The 22,699-nt window shown below is 37.0% G+C and overlaps 1 protein-coding gene and 1 non-coding gene across 5 annotated transcripts in view; both read left to right on the top strand.

The window, feature by feature from the left end:
* Positions 1-5,979: 5,979 nt before the first annotated feature.
* KIFAP3 (kinesin associated protein 3) overlaps positions 5,980-22,699 on the top strand; it is a 150,829-nt gene continuing 134,109 nt past the window's right edge. For 2 of the 4 annotated variants that reach the window (XM_070768130.1, XM_070768132.1), the window contains exon 1: positions 14,991-15,130. In XM_070768130.1, the coding sequence (XP_070624231.1) occupies positions 15,027-15,130 (104 nt within the window). In that variant the 5' untranslated portion in view covers positions 14,991-15,026. Of the gene's footprint in view, positions 6,098-14,990; positions 15,313-22,699 lie in introns of those variants that run through there. The other 2 variants (XM_070768131.1, XM_019976635.2) reach the window with 2 other exon arrangements.
* On the top strand, positions 12,328-12,435 carry LOC139176588 (U6 spliceosomal RNA). The gene has a single exon (XR_011561044.1). It is a non-coding gene; the product is annotated as a U6 spliceosomal RNA (small nuclear RNA).

The raw sequence follows: 22,699 nt of genomic DNA, 5'->3' as shown, positions 1-22,699 counted from the left end.
GAGGACCACTTAAAAGAAAAGGACAAATTCCTAGAAATCTATAATTTCTGAAGGGAGGCTACAGTCCATGGGGTCGCACTGTCTCACCCCAGAGATCCCGCCACATATACCACAAAACCCAAACATCCCCCAATGACCTTGGCCCCACTGTTCCAATCACTCCCAGGTGGGAATTCAGGCACATGTCCACAGAGGTCACAGACAACATACATACGGTTCTGTTATGTCCCATATATTACTCTTTCATGTCCCAAGGAAGACATTTTCTCTTAGAGATTTTCATTTAGTGTATCTTTAAAAAATCTTGTGTTAAACTTGCCTCCATCTTTTTCTTGGGTAAGGACAACCCAGAAATGGCCTTTTTGTTTCTGTGATGTTGCCATTCACAGCTTTCTTGATAGGCCTAGTACAGTTTTGAGAACAGGGTTGCTGTATGCTGAATGTCAGACGGTAGCTCTTAGCTTTGCCTATCTTAGGTAGTCATGCTGTGCATTTTTTATTGGTGTACCATATTTGATTTGTCCCTAATACCTTTGAAGTTTTTCTGAGAAATGAATAATGCAACATGAACTTATTAAAATACATTTTAAGCTTTTAAAAAAATAAAAAAAAGAAATAGAGAATATGAACAGACCAATTATCAGTAATGAAATTGAATTAAAAACTTTTTAAAACTCCCAACAAACAAAAGTATAAGATCAGATGTCTTCACAGGTGAAATTTACTGAACATTTTGAAGAGGAGTTAACACCCATCCTTCTCAAACTATTCCAAAAAATGTCAGAGAAAGGAATGCTTCTGATCTCATTCTACAAAGTGAGTATCACCCTGATACCAAAATCAGCAAAGACACCACAAAAAGAAAATTATAGGCCAAAATCCCTGTTCAATATAGATCCAAAAATTCTTAACAAAATACTAGCAAACCAAGTTCAATGATACATTAAAAGGATCATACGTTATGATAAAATGAGATTTATCCCAGGGAACCAAGAATGGTTTAATATCAACAAATCAATCAATGTGATACACCTCATTGATAAAGTGAAGAAGAAAAATCAGACAATCGTTTCCATAAATGCAGAGAAAGTTGTGACAAATTCAACATTCATTTATGATAAAACTCTCAACAAACTGGATGTAGAGGGAACATACCTCAACATAATAAAGGCCACATATGACAAGCTTACAGTTAATATTATACTCAACAATGAAAAGCTAAAAATATTTCCTCTAAGGTTTGAAACAAGACAAGGATGCCCACTCTCACCATTTTTATTCTATTTAGTACTGGAGGTCCTAGCCACAGCAATTATACACAAAAATAAATACACTAATAAAAGAAATTCAAATTGAAAAGGAAGAAGTTAAACCATAATTGTCTGCAGATGACACAATACTATATATAGAAAATCATAAAGACACCACCAAAAAACTAATAAATGAATTCATTAAAGTTGCAGGAAACAAAATCACCATGCAGAAATGTGTTGCATTTCTATACACTAATAACAAACTACCAGAGAAAAACAATCCCATTTACAATTGTATAAAAAAAGAATAAAATACCTAGAAACAAATCTAACCAAGGAAGCAAAAGACCTGTACCCAGGAAACTATTTGACACTGGTGAAAGAACTTGAACACTACACAAATGCAAAAATAAACTGTGCTCATGGATTAGAAGAATTAATATTGTTGAAATGACTCTATTTCCCAAAACAATTTACAAATGCAATTCAATGCCTATGAAAATACCAATGACATTTTTCATAGAACTAGAGCAGATAATTCTAAAATTTGTACGGAAACACAAAAGATATCAGATAGCTGAAACAATCTTGAGAAAGAAGAACAAAGCTGGAGATCTCACGCTCCATAATTTCAAACTATACTTCAAAGCTACAGTAATCAAAAAAAGTATAGTATTGGCACAAAAACAGACCCATAGGTCAATAGAACACAATAGAGAACCCAGAAATAAACCTAAACTTTTGTGGTCAATTAATCTACAACTAAGAAAATACAACAGAGAAAGGGCAGTCTTTTCAACAAATGTTGTTAGGAGAGCTGGACAGCCACATGCAAGGGAATCAAACTGAATTACTTTCTCATACCACATACACAAATAAATTTAAGATAAATTAAATATGTAAATGTAAGGCCTGAAACCATAAAACTTCTAAGAGAAAATACAGGCAATATGCTCTTTGATAACAGCCTTAACTATGTATGTTTAACTAGGTCTCCTTAAGTAAGCAAAACAAAAGCACTAATTAAAAATAGGACTATATCAAACTAAAAAACCTTTGTACAGCAAAGAAACTATCAACAAAATGAAAATGTCACCTACTGAATAGAAGATATTTGTAAATGATGCGTCCGATAAGTGATTAATATCCAAAATACAAAGAACTCACACAAATTAACATAAAAAACAAATAACCTTATTAAAAATGGGTCCTCCATATGACTATATAGTATTTTAGTATAATAAAATAGATTTATTCTCAGGCCAGCAGCAACCAATAAGATAGAGACAAAATAAATGCATGCTGCTGCTGCTGCTAAGTCACTTCAGTCGTGTCCGACTCTGCACGACCCCATAGACGGCAGCCCACCAGGCTCCCCTGTCCCTGGGATTCTCCAGGCAAGAACATTGGAGTGGGTTGCCATTTCCTTCTCCAATGCATGCAAGTGAAAAGTCAAAGTGAAGTCGCTCAGTCGTGTCTGACTCTTAGCGACCCCATGGACTGCAGCCCACCAGGCTCCTCCATCCATGGGATTTTCCAGGCAGGAGGACTGGAGTGGGGTGCCATTGCCTTCTCCAAACACTATCACCAAGCCTCCCTCTTGTCCACTACTCTCTACATGAAGAGTACTATTATTTAAGAGGAAAATATGCAAAAGCCCAAAATCCTCTTTGCTCTAGTGGCCTACATGCAGTTAAATGTAGAACCTACGTTGTTGTTGTTTAGTCGCTGTCATTTCTGACTCTTGCAACTCCATGGACTGTAGCTCTCCTGGCTTCTCTGTCCATGGGACTTCCCAGGCAAGAATACTTGAGCGGGTTACCATTTCCTTCTCCAGAGAATCTTCTTGACCCAAGGATTGAACCCATGTCTCCTGCCTTGGCAAATGGATTCTTTACCATTGAGCCACTTGGGAAGCCCACAGAACCTACTACTTTATGAAAAGCACCAGTAATTTTCATTTTATCTGGTGATTTCCCTCCTTGTCTATAGATATTCATTCAAAACTTATATACTAAACACTTCCTATTGCCTGTTTTACTTTTCCTTTGCTTTGAGTAAACTGACCAGCAAAATGAAAGAGTAGAGTATATGTTCCTTTTAGTTTATATTTGACTTTCCATTTCAGGCTTTTCATATTTGTTCAATTTTAATGATATTATAAACTCAAATGTACTGGCAACAGAATAACCTTGGAATCAATCCTAGCCCAACATCTCAAGGGTTTAAAAAAGAAAGGTATTCTGGGAGCCATGAAAATATTTTTATAAGGTAAAATAAAACCAATCTTGTTAAAAAAAAAAAAGTGTTTAGGTTGTTAATGTTTCCTTAGTTCAGATGGAGAAATTTTCACCAGCATGTCCACTTGGTTATGGGGGAGATTATTTGATAGAATTCAGTCAAGATACCATTTAAAGTAAAGTACACATTACCACATCCTGAGGAAAGAAAATTCTGGTAAGTGGACAAGCAGCATTTTGTTTACTTAGTTTTTACTTCATTTTGCTTTTGTGATGGAATACCAGCATCTTCTACTTAGAGTAATGCTGACGTACTGTCAACGGACTCATCTGGAAAGAAAAAGAAGTTCATATGCCAATGAATGGGAAAGGCAGGGAGCGGATTGATTTGAGAGAAATATTTTACAATTTGTCAAACTTGGAATAGCAACATCTTATTTTTTACCTCTCTCACTTATAAAAAAAAAGTAATGTGACAAAGTATTGAAGTATGAACTGAAGCAAAATGAATTTCAAGTACTTTTTGTTACTAACACACACTGGAAAGACTCTGACCTTATTTCAACCATTTCCCATGGTCTTTGATATGTATCTACTGCCTTCTCTGGAGAAGGCAATGGCAGCCCACTCCAGTACTCTTGCCTGGAAAATCCCATGGTGGGCTGCAGTCCATGGGGTCATGAAGAGTCGGACATGACTGAGCGACTTCACTTTCACTGGAGGCAACCCACTCCAGTGTTCTTGCCTGGAGAATCCCAGGGACGGGGGAGCCTGGTGGGCTGCCGTCTATGGGGTCGCACAGTTGGATACGACTGAAGCGACTTGGCAGCAGCAGCAGCAGCAGCCTTCCCTGGTATGGTAATAGTTCCTTAAAGGGACATCAATTTGGCAGGAATTTTTCCAAATCAGAAAAAATTCTTTTTTCCATTGTGCTATTATTTTTATGGCATGTGCTATCTACACATAAAAAGAAAGAAAAACAAAAGAAAGAGAATAAGGGATAAAGAAGGAAGAAAGAGAAAGGAAAAAAAAGGAGGAAGAAAGAAAAGAAAAGTTAAATGTTTTATAGTCAAATACATATTATTTAATTTCAGCCCTATACTTAAAAGGATGGGGTTATGTCACTCATTGGAACATCATATGTTTCAACCCAGGAAGCACAAATTAATTTCTTATCCAACTTTAAAATTGTTGCTAACTGGCTGTTGCTAGGAACTGATCTAGAATGAATCGGCAGTTCTGGTTCTGTTCTTAGTAACCCAGAGGGTATGTCATAAACACTTTGCTCTAAGTGCTCTAAACATTTTCTAATTCTGCTACTAAGGTTTCATGGGAGAGGTCTGATCACTAATCTACCCTTTGCCTGAATTTATCCAGACTAGTAGTTCAGCTCTATAGTGTTTCTGGAACACATAATATGCACTAAACAAATGTGTATTGAATGAGACAGAGAGAAAATTCAATTAATATATCTAACTCAAGTGAAACTTCTATCACAGTGAAAGATCATGGAATTGAAGCAATAAATTGAAAAGAGATGGTGTGGCATATTCTTTATAGAAAAAAAACCTAATAGGTAAAAGCAGTTTAAAATAATCTAGGACAAATACAAAACAAAATTTGATGTGGAATGTAGATGTGTGGCAAATAAGGCTGAGACACCAATTGTTCCCTGATTTCCTATTCATATACTCAAACTCCTTCAAGGTAAGGTCTGTATTTTATTCTTCTTATAGCCTCAATTCTTGGATGAATGCATTGTTCAGAATAGAATTAAGTGTGTGAATCCACAGTCATCTCCTCAGTTTCTACAGAGATAATTTATAGCTGTATCATAGAATGTATTTCTTTGAAATGTATTCATTTTGTGTGTATCTCTACTGGATGTAGATACAATTCTTCAAGTCAGGAACTATGTCTATTCATTTTAGCATACTCAAGTTTAAAGTAATGCCTGCTTATAACTTTTGGTTAAGTTGACAAAGCCAGCTGATCTGGCTGGATACACTCAGATCCTCTTCTTCCCTCAACGTGTCGTGCACACATCTCCAAAAGTACACACACAAAAGCTGGGAACTTCCAACTGAATATGTATACATATGACTACACATACAAATTACCAAACACAGTTGTTTGTGTGTGTGTGTGAATGTGTGTGTATAAGTGTGACAAAATACATCTTCTGTTTATACTGGAAAATATTCATTTTATTGCATGTCTTTAAGAATCATCAGGCTGACATGTATTTAAATAGTTGATACAACTATTTCCTAAAAGTATGGTTCAGGCTATAAGAGAACATGGGGGAGAAAAAGCACAGAGATTTATTATTTTCCCTGTGGGCCACTTTCCTCCCTGTTCTGACCCTTGGAGAAACCTAATGATGTCATAGATGTTGTCTTACATCACATTAGTGGAAAACAGAGGTTACCACCATCAAAAAGAGGATGTATTTTAAACGGTCCTTGTAACAAATCTCTTTTGCGTTAAGATGTGCAACGTGAGCTCAAATTAATTTGAGAAGATGACTGCATTAATAGCCAGTGGATGTGGATTCTTTGGGCCACAGTGGCCATTTGATGATATCCCAAAGGCAGTCACGAGGTAAGAAGTGATTTTCTCTGAGCTTTTGAAGTCTATCAACATTGAAATTTAAAAGCGACTTATATGGGGAATAAAAACTGTACTTCTTACATCACTGTTCTATGTTGCTGTGTGGATAAAAATAGAACAATCAATTGCTAAAATAATAAATTTCAACATATAATTTTTCTATATCAAAATGCTTTCATGATTCCTGATGTGTGCAGAGAATATCCATATGCCATAATCTCTTATACCAGGCTTTCCACAATTTTGCCCCCCCTGAATTTTCCAAATTTACTTTTTACTGCTCTCCCATTTGAACCTAATTCTCTAACCATCTCAACTACTTGCATTTACCTAAATATACAATGATATTTCATACATTTGTATATACACTGTGTATATATTACATGCATGCATGCCTGCTAAGTCGTTTCAGTCATGTCTGAGTCTTTGCGACCCTATGGACTATAGCCCGTGAGGCTGCTCTGTCCATGGGATTCTTCAGGCAAAAATACTGGAGAGGATTTCCATGCCCTCCTCCAGGGGATCTTCCCAACCAAGGAACTGAACCAGCTTCTCTTACATCTCCTGCATTGGCAGGCAGGTTCTTTACCACTAGTGCCACCTGGCAAGCCCTTTGAAAAATGGGGATTCTCCAAGCAAGAACACTGGAGTGCACTGCTATACCCCTCCAGGAGATCTTCCCAACCCAGGGATCGACCTCAGGTCTCTCACATTGCAGGTAGATTCTTTACCACCTGAGCCACCAGGGAAGCCCAAGAATACTGGAGTGGGTAGCCTATTTCTCCTCCAGGGGATCTGCCCAACTCAGGAATATGCTATCTAGCTTGGTCATAACTTTTCTTCCAAGGAGTAAGCGTCTTTTAATTTCATTGCTTCAGTCACCATCTGCAGTGATTTTGGAACCCCAAAAAATAAAGTCTGACACTGTTTCCACTCTTTCCCCATCTATTTCCCATGAAGTGATGGGACCAGATGCCATGATCTTCGTTGTCTGAATGTTGAGCTTTAAGCCAACTTTTTCACTCTCCTCTTTCACTTTCATCAAGAGGCTTTTGAGTTCCTCTTCACTTTCTGCCATAAGGGTGGTGTCATCTGCATATCTGAGGTTATTGATATTTCTCCCAGCAATCTTGATTCCAGCTTGTGTTTCTTCCAGCCCAGCGTTTCTCATGGTGTACTCCGCATAGAAGTTAAATAAGCAGGGTGACAATATACAGCCTTGACGTACTCCTTTTCCTATTTGGAACCAGTCTTTTGTTCCATGTCCAGTTCTAACTGTTGCTTCCTGACCTGCATACAGGTTTCTCAAGAGGCAGGTCAGGTGGTCTGGTATTCCCATCTCTTTCAGAATTTTCCACGGTTTATTGTGATCCACACAGTCAAAGGCTTTGGCATAGTCAATAAAGCAGAAATAGATGTTTTTCTGGAACTCTCTTGCTTTTTCGATGATCCAGTGGATGTTGGCAATTTGATCTCTTGTTCCTCTGCCTTTTCTAAAACCAGCTTGAACATCTGGAAGTTCACGGTTCACATATTGCTGAAGTCTGGCTTGGAGAATTTTGAGCATTACTTTACTAGCATGTGAGATGAGTGCAATTGTGCGGTAGTTTGAGCATTCTTTGGCATTGCCTTTCTTTGGGATTGGGTGTCCATAAAGTCCAGTAAATGCAATAGGAGAACAGAGAAACACCTAAGTCTGGAACTTAAGAAAAACTTCTAGAAGGTACAGTTTTGCAGAAGAAGAAAACTGTGGTATTACAAAGAAGTCATCCCAAAGCAATGCAGCCCAACTCTTGATGAATGTAGGCACAAAAATTCTCAACAAAATACTAGCAAACTAAATCCAAAAGTACACTAAAAGGACCAAATAACCATGTTCAAGTGAGATTTATTTGTAAGCTGCATGGATGGTTCAATATACACAAATCAATAAGTTTACATCATATTGATAGAAAGATGACAATCATAGGATCATCTAAATAGATGCAGAAAAAGCATTTGACAAAATTCAATCCTTTCTAGACACAAACCCTCAACAAACTAGGAATAGAAGGAAATTATCATATTTAAGGCCATCTATGAAAAGCCCACTGCTAACATTATACTCAACAGTGAAAAATGGAAGGCTTTATTCTAAAATCAGGAACAAGGCAAGGATGTTCATTTTTGCCCCTTCTATTTAACACAGAACTGGAAGTACTAATAAGATCATTTAGGAATGAAAAATAAATGAAGGTCATCTAAATAGGAAATGAAGAAGTAAAATTATTTCTATTTGCAGATGACATGCTTTTATATTAAAGCCCTTAAGATTCCACAACAATCTATTAGAATAAATGATTCAATAGAATTTCAAGATCCAAAACTGATGTACAAAAATCAGTTGTATTTCTATATCCTAACAATTAACTATCAAAAGAAGATAGCAATCCCAATAATAATATTATTTAAAAATTTAGAAAGAAACTTCATGGAGGTAAAAATCACATACAATGAAAACTACAAAACACTAATAAATGAGAAGAAAGAAGTCAAAAAACAATGGAAAGACAACCCATGTTAATGGATTAGAAGTTTTGATATTGTCAAATTTTCTATACCATTCAAAGTTACTTAAAGATTCAATCAAATCTGTCAATGCGAATGAGATTCCAATACCATTTTATTTTACAAAGTAGGAAGACAATCCTATATTTTATATGGGACCCAATGGGCCTCAAATAGCCAAAACAATCTTGAGAAAACACAGTATACCTAGCGGCATCTTACATTCTGATACATAAACCAATGGGACAGAAGAGATAGCCCAGAAGTAAACCCACAGAGACATTCTTTATTAGAGTGAGGATGTCATCTCCTATTCTTAGTTTTCTGATAGCTTTTTAAATCATGAATTCTGTCAAATTAATTTTCTGCCTCTACTGATGTGATCATATGGTTATTTACCTTTATATTTTTAGTATGGTAAATTATTGGATTTTCATATGTTAAATAACCTTGAATTTCTAAGTTAAACCCCATATGGTCACAGTGTAGTGTATTTTTTTACATATTGCTGATTTGATTTACTAGTATTTTGTTAAAGATTATTACATGCATGGTCACTAAAGATATTTGTCTGACTATGATACCATAATAATGCCGACCCTTTTAAATGAGTCGGTAAGTATTTCTCCATTCTCTAAAATCTGCTTGAGTATGTAAGTTGACCTTATTTCTTAGGTAGAATTTATCAGTAAAGCTGTGCCTGGAGTGTTCTTTGTGTGAAACATTGTTATTAGATTTTTTATTTCTTTAAAAAAAATGGAGCTTTAACAATTTCTATTTCTTCTTTCAGTTTTAGTGCTGTGTATCTTTCAAATCTAATGTCTGTTTCTATCTTTCTGATCAGTTTGGTCAAGCTAGTGAAAACACAAATAAAAAAATGAAAAAAAAATATTTGAACAAAGACTTCACCCAAAATACAAATGGTAAATAAGCACATGAAAATATGCTTATACAGTTAATTATCACAGAAATACAACTCTAGTCAAATGAGATATTCTGACACATCTGTTACAATGACTTGATTAAACAAATTAAAAACTTGATAATACCAAGTGCTGGTGAGGATGTGGATGAAAATAGCACAACCACTTTGGAAAACAGCTTTGCAGTTTCATAGAGTTATTCATATATTTGCCATATAGCTGAACAATTTTACTCTTGAGTGCTTTCAGGAGAAAAGAAAACTTTAGTTGATACAAAAACCTGTGTGTAAATATTTATAATGGCTTCATTCACTGATCTCAAATACTAGAAACAACCCAAATATGGTGAATGAATGAACTGTGATACATTCATTCAGTGGAATATTACCTAACAGTAAAATAGAATAAATTAATGAAACACCATATGAATGGCCCCCAAATGCTAAGAGAAAGAAACCAGACTTGAAAGGCTATATCAACACACTTACATTTAGGTGAAAGCCTGGAAAAAGGGAAATTATAGGAACAAAAAGCAGATCAGTATTTAACAGAGCTTGGTGTTGGGGGGAATAGGATGACTCTAAAGGAACACAAAGGAATTGAAGGGATGATGGAATTGCTCTATATTTTGAGTATGAGTCATGTGCTTGTCAAAACTCATAGAACTGCACACCAAGAATGTATCTTATTGTATGCAAATTATACCACAGTTTAAAAAACACTGTACATAATCTGCAATTTACTCTTTCATTCAATATAATGTTTCTAAATACTCATTCATGTTGTCTGTATAGTTCTAGTTCATTCTCTGGTTCAGAGAAATCTGCTGCATAATATTGCATTGTGTGAATATTTCAAACATATTTACCCATTCTGCAAAACTATTTTGGAGTTCTTTTTCAGTTTTTCTTTTTCTATTATGCACAACACTGCTCTGATAGTTCTGGAACAAATCTCATTGTGCACATATGCTAGAATTTTCTGAGTTATATAAGTATGGGTAGAAATGCACAAATTTAGAGAATATCTTTATTCAACTTTACAAAATAACAAAGACATTTTATTCTTAAGTGGTAGTCACAATGAACACATACCTGAATGGTTACTACATCATTTCCAGGATTTCACATTTTTACAAGCATTTGATATTGTCAGACTTCTTAAATTTTGCACCCTCGTCAGTGTAACATTGTATCTTTTTATGGTCTAAATTGGCATCTTCCTGGTTATTATTGAGATAAAGCATCTTTTCATGTTTTGTTTTACTTCCTATTCCTAATTCTTTTTCTCGTCTGTCCATTTTCCCATTGAGTTGTTTGTGTTTTCCTTTTTGATTTATAGCAGATTTTGAAATAGTCAGTTTAAACCTTTGTTAATTTTTATGTGAGGCAAATAGATCACATTATTTTTTAACTTATCTTTTTCACTTTCCTTACACTGGTGGTGTTGATAATCAGAAGTTATCAATTTTAAAGGAGTGAATTCATCAATATCTTATTTTTAGTGCTTTCTGTATCTTGTTTTAAAATGTATCCTTAACTGAATGTCATAAAGATAATTTATATTTTCTTCTGAATGTTTTTAAAATGTTCTCTTCTACACTTAAGAGTTTATTCAATGTGGAATTAGCTTTTGAATATGGCATGAGGTAGGGATCCAGTTTGGGCTTCCCTGGTGGCTCAATGGCAAAGAATCGACCTGCAAAGCAGGAGATTCAGGAGATGTGGGTTTGATCCCTGGGTCAGGAAGATCCTCTGGAAAAGGTCATGGCGACCCATTCCAGTATTCTTGCCTGGAAAATCCCATGGACTAAGGAGCCTGGTGGGCTACAGTCCATGGGGTTGCAAAGAGTTGGACACAACTGAAGTAACTGAGCATGCAAGCATGCAGAGATCCAAATTAATTTGTTATATATGCATAAATAATTGTTTCAAAACATTTTTTGAAAATGCATGTTTCCAAAAATACATTTTTCCCATACTGATCTGAAAATTCACTTCCATCATATTTCAAGTTTACTTATGTGCATGGGTCTTGTTTTCTTTTTCACTCAGGTTGTCTCCCTATGTCAATTTTATACCTTGTAATTATTATTCTGATATATCTTGATATCCAGTTGGGTACGTTCCCCACTCTTTGGGATCATCTTCTTTATTTTGTTATGCATGTGATATCTGTTTACCTGAAACTAATAGACTGCCACATATTTCTTCAGCAAAGATGTATTTATTTGGGCTCAGCAGAACATTGTAATTTGGGGTCTGAAATTGAGGTGAACCACTTGCAAGTGCCCATTAGGCAATGCTTTTATAGAGAGAAAAATTATGTTGGGAGGGCTATAGTAAACAAAGAGTCCATGACTTTTCATTGACTGTGACCTTGCCAGGAAAGAGGAAGACTCCTCCTTCTGTCAGGCTCTGCTATCAACAGGGGCCATAAGAGCTCCTCATTCTGCTTCCCAACTCTATTTAATTGAGATTTTCATTTATTAGTCTTTTATGTAAGTGAAAGTGAAAGTCACTCCATTGCAACCCCATGGACTTTACAGTTCATGGAATTCTCCAGGTCAGAATACTGGAGTAGGTAGTCTTTTCCTTCTCCAGGGGATATTCCCAACCCAGGGATTGAACTCAGGTCTCCCACATTGCAGGCTGAGCCACAAGGCAAGCCCTTTTATAGATATAGATTAGTCTTTTTAGATAGAACAATTTAGTTAAATTCAGGTTAATTTTCATCAAGAATACTTAATAGGTGCTCACTTTGGCAGCACATATACTAAAAATTGGAACAATACAGAGAAGATTAGCATGGCTCCTGCACAAGGATAACACGCAAATTTGTGAAGCGTTCCATATTTTTAACCATTACAATATTGTAAAGTAATTAGCCTCCAATTAAAATAAATTTAAAAAAACTGTGAAGTTGCATAAGAAAAAAAAAGAATACTTAATAGGTGATCTTGTGTGCTTCCTATTGCATATACTATCAGGGACTATGACTACTAATGATACCTCATTTACTTGTTTGTTTAAAATGCTGATCTCCCTATTGTAAAGTAACATATTTTATTCCATTTAGAATTATCAGGTAATCTGTGGGGTGAAATTTTGCCACATTTTAAATTATGTTATAATAAATCAATGAGGTGTATTATTTCTCGGTGTTCACAGAATAGTAACTATCATGATATTGCTCTAGTACTAGCAGACATTTTCTGTTTAAAAATGAAAAAAGCTTTCCCTCATTAAAAGGAGGTAAATTATGGTTTATTTCCAAAAGACTTGGATTAAATGCTTTATTATTTCCTTTAATTACCAATTTTCAGAGTTAAGGATTTGATGTAGTCATTACCTTCAATGAAAGTGAGGTTTTGTTTTTCTGTGTTTCTATGAGTCATTGAGTATCATTATGGACTCCTGGATTTTTATTATGTGTTAAATCAACCATGTAATTATTCCTTTTGAGGAAAATTGCCTAAAAATTGACTAGTGTCTTTTGAACACAATCCCATTAATATTTCTTACTTTCAAGAATAAGATGCCTAGGCTCAAGAATAAGATGCCTACTGTTCCCACTATAGACTGAAAGTTTCTCTAGTTCAGCCCCAATTTCAGTTTATCTTATTGATATAGTTTTCAGTTCTTCCTGCCTGGCCTCAGGGCATTTCTTTCAGTTTTTTTTTTTTTTTTTTTGATTGGATGATAATTGCTTTACAATGTCATATTGGTTTCTGCCATACAACAATGTGAATCTGTCATAAGTATACATATGTCCCTTCCCCTTAAGCCTCCCTCTTTCCTCTAGATTTTTGTTGTGATTATTGTTTCAAGATCAGATATGCATTTTTTTCAACTCCAGATATTTATTTGATGTCAACTATGAGCCAGGTGCTATCCTAAGGATTCAGAAGTAAGCAAAGCAAAATCTCTGATCTCAAGACGCTTACATTGCAAGTATGTGCATGAGATGCAGGTCTGATCCCTGGGTTGGGAAGATCCCCTGGAGAAGGAAATGGCAACCAACACTTGTATTGTTGCCTGGGAAATCCCATGGACAGAGGAGCTTGGCAGGCTATAGTCCATGGGGTCACAAAAGAGTCACACAGGACTTAGTGACTAAACAACAACATACATTTTAATAGATACTGTGATCTGGCAATATTAGATACTGTGGAGGTTTTAAGGTAATCTACCTATAAGTGATGATTTGTAAAATTTGTATCAGTTATGAGAATGAATATTTAAAAAACCAGAAAACAGGAAAGAACTGCAGTATTCCAAGTATGAAATGATTAGGCTAGTAGGTAGAAGTGAGAATTTAAAAGCTGGATTGCAGAAATATCTTGAAGGAAGAAATGATAAGATTTTTAAATAGCTTAATAAGAGGTCATGATACAAAGAAAGCTGTCAAAGTTAGCTTTATAACCATCCCTGGAAGACTGGAGGAATGACTAAAACATTGATAGAAATAGTGTAGCCTGTGTGAATGGGTAGGCAATACCATCTCTTATTGGTATGGACTGTGTCCATACTTATATATTCCGTGTATTGCATTGCATTAACTTAGTGCGTATGAAAAAGACAGGTGAAGAGTGGTGTTGACATAGCCCAAGGTGTCAAAATGGAGAACCTAGAGTAAGTGACAGGATTGCAGGTGGGGAGTAGAAATGCCTTCTTCGTATCCCTCCTTTGATTCCACATATAAGTGATATCATACGGTATTTGTCTTTCTGACTTCATTTAGAATGATGAGATTGGCACATTATATCAACTCTATTTCAATTAAAAAAAGATAAAACCAAAACAAACAACAACAAAAAAAACAGCCCCCTGCCCTATGGCCAGAATTGCTAAGAGCTGCCTGTCTCAGGGAAAATGAATCCAAAAGTATCTAAAGTTCAGAATAGTTAGTTGAAGTTGTAATTTCAGGAGCTGTTTTCGTTGGGGGGAGGGGGAGAGGGGAGGGGGGAAGTGCATTGTAGATTTAGGATATCAAAGTGGAAGAGACAGATTTGCCCTTTGATCAAAGTTGATATTAATTGTATTCATTTTGTACAAGGGCTACATTGTCGGCACAAATTCCAACTTCTCCAGCGCAATCAGTGCTCTTCCTTTTCCACCTTCCTTTTCCACAATGCCCCACGTACATGCCTTTCTTTACAGGTTCTCAGCCAAGGGCTGGACTGTTCAAGAGCATTCTCTAATTAAATGGTTAATGGATTTCTTCTCCCTGTCTTGAAGCAAAAGACCAGAAATTCCAATTCGACTGGGGGGATGACTCTTTCAATTCCCATCCTCAAGGGGGCGGTGAGCACGGAGACACCCTTTAACTAAGCACGCTGAAATCTGCCGCAAATACTTTCATGTTCGGCTGCAGGGTGCGTCAGATTAGTCCCAAGGGCCAGCCCCGCATACTGAGCCTGCGCACACTGGCGCCACTGGAGCAGGCGCATGCGCCTTGGGGCGGAGCTCACCCGGGCAGCTGTGGGCGGGTCTGAGCAGCTCCAGTGTTTTGGGGCTCAGAAGTGGTGGGAGGAGCCGGTGGCCTCACCGAGGTAACCACAGCGCCGTAGCTGCCCCGCCTTGCAGGCCTCAGGACTGTCATCGCCTTTGGGTGTGGGGTACATTGGCCAGCGTCCCCGGACATAGCCCGGCCGGCCTCTCTCAGACACTCCCATCCTCCCCACGCCGCCGTCGCCGCCGCCATGCAGGGGGAGGACGCCAGATACCTCAAAAGGTGACGACTCCCCAAGGGTCGGTCCTCCCCTCCTTGCTCGGACCGTGAGGATATTCTTAAGAGGTTCTTGGGTTGGCCATGAAGTGTCACTGGGCAAAGCCAGAGGCTTAGAATAGGGATGGGAGACGGGAAAAATCATGGAAAGGGAGGGATAAAGGTGAATTGAAAAGAGGAAGGGGTCCTTGTGGGGTGCGGTTTTCTCCAGCCTTCTTCCCTGACTCAGCGGGGCCCTGACAGCATTGAAGATGGTTTCCTCGATACCTCACATTGTGGGAGAGGGGAGAAGGGCGGAGTATACTGTGTCTCCTCTCTCCCCGCATCCCATCCTCCGACTCTCTGTTTCCCCTACTAGATAAATCTTATGGGTGCTTGGAAATGTATTCTGGCGCCTCTGTTCTGTGTTCTCCAATATGGGGTTCGCTGCCATGGGGTTTTGAAATAATGAAGGGGAAAGAAGTGGTGGCTTTTAATTCATGGAAGGCTGGATTGAGATGCTGATGTCCAGTCTGTTTCTGCTTTCCTCATCCATTTCGTTCATTTCACTGCCATGTATACTGTAATTATTGTTAATTATCAAGAGATTTGTTCGGAGCATGACATGAAATTGGCATTTTAGTTTAAAAATGTTTGTAGTATCAATTACTCCTTAAAGGAAAATGTAATCTCCGACTATTTGACTCAGGTCGAAGATAAGATCATCCCTCAAAGAAAAAAAAAGATAGCTTTCATTGGACCAAGAGTTAGTAGTGATGCAAGAGAAAAAAAATACTTTAATAAGAACTCTTCATTTTTAGCTAAGGCTTTATCACTGATTGTGTAAATACCCTTAGTCAGTCACATGTATTTTTTTGGACTCAGTTTCCTTATGTAACAGTGGGGCAAATATTACTTAATGAGAGATATGAGAACCACATATAAAAATATTTTTAAAAGATAAAACATACATGTAAGATAGTGACATCATTTCAATTCATAATATACTTTTACTAAATATATTTATCCTGGCTTGGAGGGCCCTAATCATAGAAAGATCTAACCTTTAACAGACTCTTAAAAGTGATTGAAACTATTATAAAATCAACCAACCAACCAACCAATTGCATTCACCTTCTTTGCAGGCCTAAGGTGTATATTGCCTGTCTATCATATTGTATGGAAATATATCTGAAATTGTTACATAACCAGGGCTTACCAGTAAGCATTTTTTTAAAAATGTAATCATAGCAGGTATACAGTCAGCATTTATTTCCTCACTGAATTTTGCTTACATCATTCATTTAAAATATCTTGATTGAAAATTTTGTGAAAGAAGAAAACAAGAAATTCTCCTTCACCTTTTAAATTCCAGGTTCTTCCAGAGCAGAGTCACTATTACATCATTAGCTTATTTTCACGCAATTGTAGTTGTGCCAGAAGATAGTTTTCTTAGAATTCTTGTACCCTGTGGTCCCTTAGGCATCCTATGACTTGTAATTGTCAACCCATTGCTTACTTTTATATGATGGGGAGTCCAACAAATAAAATCAAATGAGCCACTCTGATGTAATGTTTGCAGTAAAATAAGGTCAGAATCTGGAAAGACTGAAATATACACTTCTCCATTTTGTCTAATTTGGACAACATAAATAAAGAGTTTGCATTGCCTGCTTTCAGTTTAGAAATGTGCATCCAACAAATAATCATATAGACTGGATGGCTTATAATATTTTACAGAACATTCCATTTTAATGATTGATTCTTTGATAGTAATTACCTGTATTCCTTTTGTAATAATTTTACTTTTATTTTGTTTTTAACAAGAGGGCAGTATGTTTTCAATCTAATTGATTCACTCTAGTTTTAATTAGAGTGATTATTATAATTTCAGTGGTTACAATAGCTATTTCAGATAGCTACAATAGTAGCTATCACTGAGAAATCTCTAGTCTCTTTATATTTACATTTATGTAATACATTGCTAAGTCATTGCTAAGTCACGTCAGTTGTGTCCGACTCTGTGTGACCCCATAGACGGCAGCCCACCAGGCTCCGCCGTCCCTGGGATTCTCCAGGCAAGAACATTGGAGTGGGTTGCCGTTTCCTTCTCCAATGCATGAAAGTGAAAAGTGAAAGTGAAGTCGCTCAGTCGTGTCTGACTCTTTGCGACCCCATGGACTGTAGCCTACCAGGCTCCTCCATCCATGGGATTTTCCAGGCAAGAGTACTGGAGTGGGGTGCCATTGCCTTCTCCGATGTGATACATTAGAGAATCAAAAATTGGGCTTCATTTTTCTACTGCCAGTTAGTATTTTTATTTAATAATGCTTAATACATACTTACTAAATACTTACTGCATGCCTAGCATTGTTCTGGTCACTGAGGAAATGATGAAATAGACACAGTTCATATCCTCAGTCAGATATACACACAAATAGTATAAATAGTTAAAATCTAGTGGGGATTAAACAATGTTTTTTGACTCTTAAAACTCTCTAATGGCTTTCCATTGCTCTTATAGCACCTGCCTTTTCAGTTTCATCTCTCTCTGTTCCCCTCTTGCCCCCAACATTTTCAGAAATTACTTCTTTTAGATCCCTGTATGTTTCGGTGTTAGATTCCAAGGGCCCTTGCCTGATTCATTACCCAGCTAACTCTTCATGTTTCCTGTTGCAGCTTAAGTGTCACTTCCGTGACACTGTCCTTTCCCACCTCACAGTCTACCTGAGCTGCCCTTCCCCACCACACAATCCACCATGCAGGTCATATACACCTGCTAGCTTTCCATAATACCCAATAAATTGTCCTTTGTTCGGAGAAGGCAACGGCAACCCACTCCAGTACTCTTGCCTGGAGAATCCCAGGGACGGGGGAGCCTGGTGGGCTGCTGTGTATGGAGTCGCAGAGTCGGACACGACTGAAGCGACTTAGCAGCAGCAACAGCAGGCTTCTCTTCATTGGCAAATTTTTCATCACTGATTCAATCTCTTTACTTATTAGGGGGGAATTCAGAATTACTATTTCTTTTGAATCAATTTTGGTAGTTTGTAAGTTTCTAGTAGTTTCACCATTTCATCTAGGTTATCGTCTTTGTTGGCTTACAGTTCTTAATCTCTGTGAGGTCAGAGATAATAGTAGTAATGCCCACTTTAATTTCCAGTTCTAGTAATTTGAGTCTTAGTTAAACTAAAGGTTTGTCAATTTTTTTGATCTTTTCCAAGAACCAACTTTTGATTTTTTAAATTTCCTCTGTTGTTTTTCTATTCTCTATTTTATCTCTGTCTTTATTATTTTCTTCCTTCTAATAGCTTGGTGTTTCATTTGCTCTTTTTCTAGTTCCTCAAAATATAAAATTAGGTCATTACATTGAAGTCTTTTTTAAAAATTGATATATAATTGACATATACCATTATATTAGTTTCATTATGTACAACATAATGATCTGATATTTATATATATTGTCAAATGATTACCACACTAAGTCTAGTTAACATCCATCACTACACAATAACAATTTTTTTTCTTGTGATAAGAACTTTTAAGATTTATTCTCTTAGAAGTTTTCATGTTACAGTATAGTATTATTAACCATAGAAACCATGCTATACATTGCAACCCCAGGTCTTATCTCTTTTATAACTGTAAGTTCATACCTTTCAACCACCTTCACCCACTCCCCACCCCGACCTTTGGCAACCACCAACTTATCTGTATTTATGAGGTCACTAACAAGTTTTGTTTTACTTTTATATTTCACATATTAGTTTGAAAATATGGTATTTGTCTATCTCTGAATTATTTCTCATAGTATATTGCTCTCAAGATCTGTTCATATTGTCGCAAATGATAAAATTTCCTTTTTATTGCTGAGTGTGTATATGTGTGGGAGTGTACAGAGATGTGTATTGTGTGTGTGCATGCGTGTGCATGCTTGCACGCTCAGGACTGTCTAACTCTTTGTGACCCCGTGAATTGTAGACCGCCAGGCTCCAACCAGTCCATCCCAAAGGAGATCAGTCCTGGGTGTCCATTGGAAGGACTGATGCTGAAGCTGAAACTCCAATACTTTGGCCACTTGATGCGAAGAGTTGGCTCATTGGAAAAGACTCTGATGCTGGGAGGGATTGGGGGCAGGAGGAGAAGGGGACGACAGAGGATGAGATGGCTGGATGGCATCACCGACTCGATGGACGTGAGTTTGAGTGAACTCCGGGAGTTGGTGATGGACAAGGAGGTCTGGTGTGCTGCAGTTCATGGGGTCGCAAAGAGTCGGACATGACTGAGCGACTGAACTGAACTGAACTGAATATGGTTTTCTCAACAGTATTTATTGAAGAGACAGTCTTTTCCCAGGTGTATATGGTTGGCTCCTATGTTGTAAATTGATTGGCCATATGTGTGCGGGTTTCTTTATGGGCTCTCTATTCTGTTCCATTGATCTGTGAGTCTGTTTTTATGCCGGTACCATATGCTTTGATTACTGTAGCTTTGTAATATAGATTAAATTTAGGACACATGATGCTGCTAACTTTGTTCTTCCTCACATTGCTTTGGCTATTCAGGATCTTCTGTGGTTCTATACACATTTAGGATTTTTTGTTCTATTTCTGTGAAAATTGCTATTGAGTTTTTTTGATTTTTTAATTTATTTTCAGTTGGAGGGTAGTTGGTTTACAGTATTGTGTTGGCTTCTGCTATACAACAACATGAATCAGCCACAAGTACACGTGTGCCCCCTCCCTCCTGAACTCTCCCCCCATCCTCCCTTCACCCCATTCCACTCCTCTCAGTTGTCGTAGAGCACTGGATTGAGCTCCTTGTGCCCATACAGCAGCTGCCCACTGGCTCTGTTTTACACATGGTAGTGTATATATGTCAGTGCTACTCTCTCAATTCATCCCACTCTCTCCTTCCCTCACTGTGTCCAAAGTCTGTTCTCTATGTCTGAGTCTCTATTTCTGCCCTGTTGATTGGTTCATCGGTAGCATTTTTCTAGATTCCGTATATAGGCATTAATATATGAAATTTGTTTTTCTCTTTCAAACTTACTTCACCTGTGTAACAGGCTCTAGGTTCATCTACCTCACTAGAACTGACTCAGATGTGTTCCTTTTTATGGCTGAGTAATATTTCTTTGTACATACGTACCACAACTTCCTTATCCATTCATTTGTCTGCCAGTGGACATCTAGGTTGCTTCCATATCCTAGCTATTGTAAATAGTGCTGCTATGAATACTGGGGTACGTGTGACTTTTTAGTTACAGGTTTATATGCCCAGTAGTGGGATTGCTGGGTCATACAGTAGTTTTATTCCTAGGTTTCTAAGGAATCTCCATACCGTTCTCCATAGTGACTGAATCATTCCCACCAGCAGTGCAAAAGGGTTCCCTTTTCTCTGCATACTGTCCCAACATTTATTGTTGGTAGATTTTTTGATGATGGCCATTCTGACAGGTTTGAGGTAATACCTCATTGTAGTTTTGATTTGCATTTTTCTAATAATGTGGTGTTGGAGAAGACTCTTGAGAGTCCCTTGGACTGCAAGGAGATCAGCCCTGGGATTTCTTTGAAAGGAATGATGCTAAAGCTGAAACTCCAGTACTTTGGCCACCTCATGTGAAGAGTTGACTCACTGGAAAAGACTCTGATGCTGGGAGGGATTGGGGGCAGGAGGAGAAGGGGACAACAGAGGATGAGATGGCTGGATGGCATCACTGACTCGATGAACGTGAGTGTGAGTACACTCCGGGAGTTGGTGATGGACAGGGAGGCCTAGCATGCTTCGATTCATGGGGTCGCAAAGAGTTGGACACGACTGAGCGACTGAACTGAACTGAACTGAATAATGAGCCATGTTGAGCCTCTTTGTGTGTGTTTGTTGGCCATCTGTATGTCATCTTTGGAGAAATGTCTGTTTAGGTCTTCCTCCAACTTTTTGATTGGGTGGGTTGTTTTTCTGATATTGAGCTGCATAAACTGCTTGTATATTTTGGAGATTAATCCTTTGTCAGTTTCATTTGCAGTTGTTTTCTCTCTTTCTGAGGCTTGTCTTTTCATTTTTTTTATATTTTCCTTTGCTGTGCAAAAGCTTTTAATTTTAATTAAGTCCCACTTGTTTCTTTTTGTTTTAATTTCCATTACTTTAGGAGGTGGGTCAAAGAGGATAATGCTGTGACTTATGTCAAAGAGTGTTTTGCCTGTGTTTTCCTCTGAGAGTTTTATAGTTCCTGCATTGAGATTTTGATAAGGATTGCATTTTAATTTTTAGATTGTTTTGGGTAATATGGACATTTTAACAATTTTAATTCTTCTAATTCATAAGCATGGAATATATTTCCCTTTATTTGTGTCTTTTTCAATTTTTTTCATTATTGTCTTATAGTTTTCAATATACAGGTCTTTAATCTCCTTGGTTAAATTTATTTCTTAGGTATTTTATTCTTTTTGATGCATTTGTAAATGAGAGTGTTTTCTTCATTTCCCTTTCTGGTAGTTCATATTAGTGTAAAGAAAGGGAACTAATTTATATATGTTGATTTTATATCTTGCAACTTTACTTAATTTTACTAGTTCTTAACAGTTTTTTTTGTGGAGTCTAGGGTTTTCTATGTAGTATCATGTCATGTGCATATAGTGATGGCATTATTTTTCCTTTCTGATTTGGATACTTTTCACTTCTTCTTGTTCAATCATTTTGGCTAGCACTTCCAATACTATTTGAATAGAAGTAGCAAGAATTGGCATCCTTGACTTGTTCTTGATCTTTCAGGAAAAGCTTTCAATTTTTCACTCAATATAATGTTAGCCATGGGCTTGTCATATACGGCCTATATTGTGTTGAGATTTGTCCCTGTATAACCACTTTATTGACAGTTTTTATCATAAATGTATATTGAATTTTTTCAAATGCTTTTTCCATATTTATTGAGATGTTTATGACTTTTATTCTTAATTTTGTTTGGGTGTATTACATTGATTGATTTGTGTTTTGTTGAGCCATCCTTACATCCCTGGAATAAATTCCATTTGATAATTGTTTTAATGTATTGTTGAATTTGGTTTCCTGGTATTTTCTTGAGGGTTTTTGCATCTGTGTTCATCAGGTTATTTTTCTGCTTTGTAGCGTCTTTGTCTGGTTTTGGTATCATGGTAATACTGGCCTCATGAAATGAGTTTGGGAATGTTCTTTCCTCTTTAGTTTTTGAGAAGATTTTGAAAAAGATTGGTGTCGATACTTTAAACATGGGTAAAATTCACCCATGAAGCCATCTGATCCTGGTCTTTTGTTTGTTGGGAGGTTTTTTGCAACTGATTTAATCTTATTAGTAATCAGTCTATTCTGACTTTCTATTTCTTCATGATTCAGTCTTGAGGGGAGTAGTGTATGTTTCTAGGAATTTATCTATTTC

The sequence above is a fragment of the Bos indicus genome, chromosome 16 (genome assembly GCF_029378745.1).
Source record: "Bos indicus isolate NIAB-ARS_2022 breed Sahiwal x Tharparkar chromosome 16, NIAB-ARS_B.indTharparkar_mat_pri_1.0, whole genome shotgun sequence".
In the NCBI taxonomy this organism is placed as follows: Eukaryota; Metazoa; Chordata; class Mammalia; order Artiodactyla; family Bovidae; genus Bos; species Bos indicus.
This window is presented reverse-complemented; position numbering and strand designations above follow the sequence as displayed.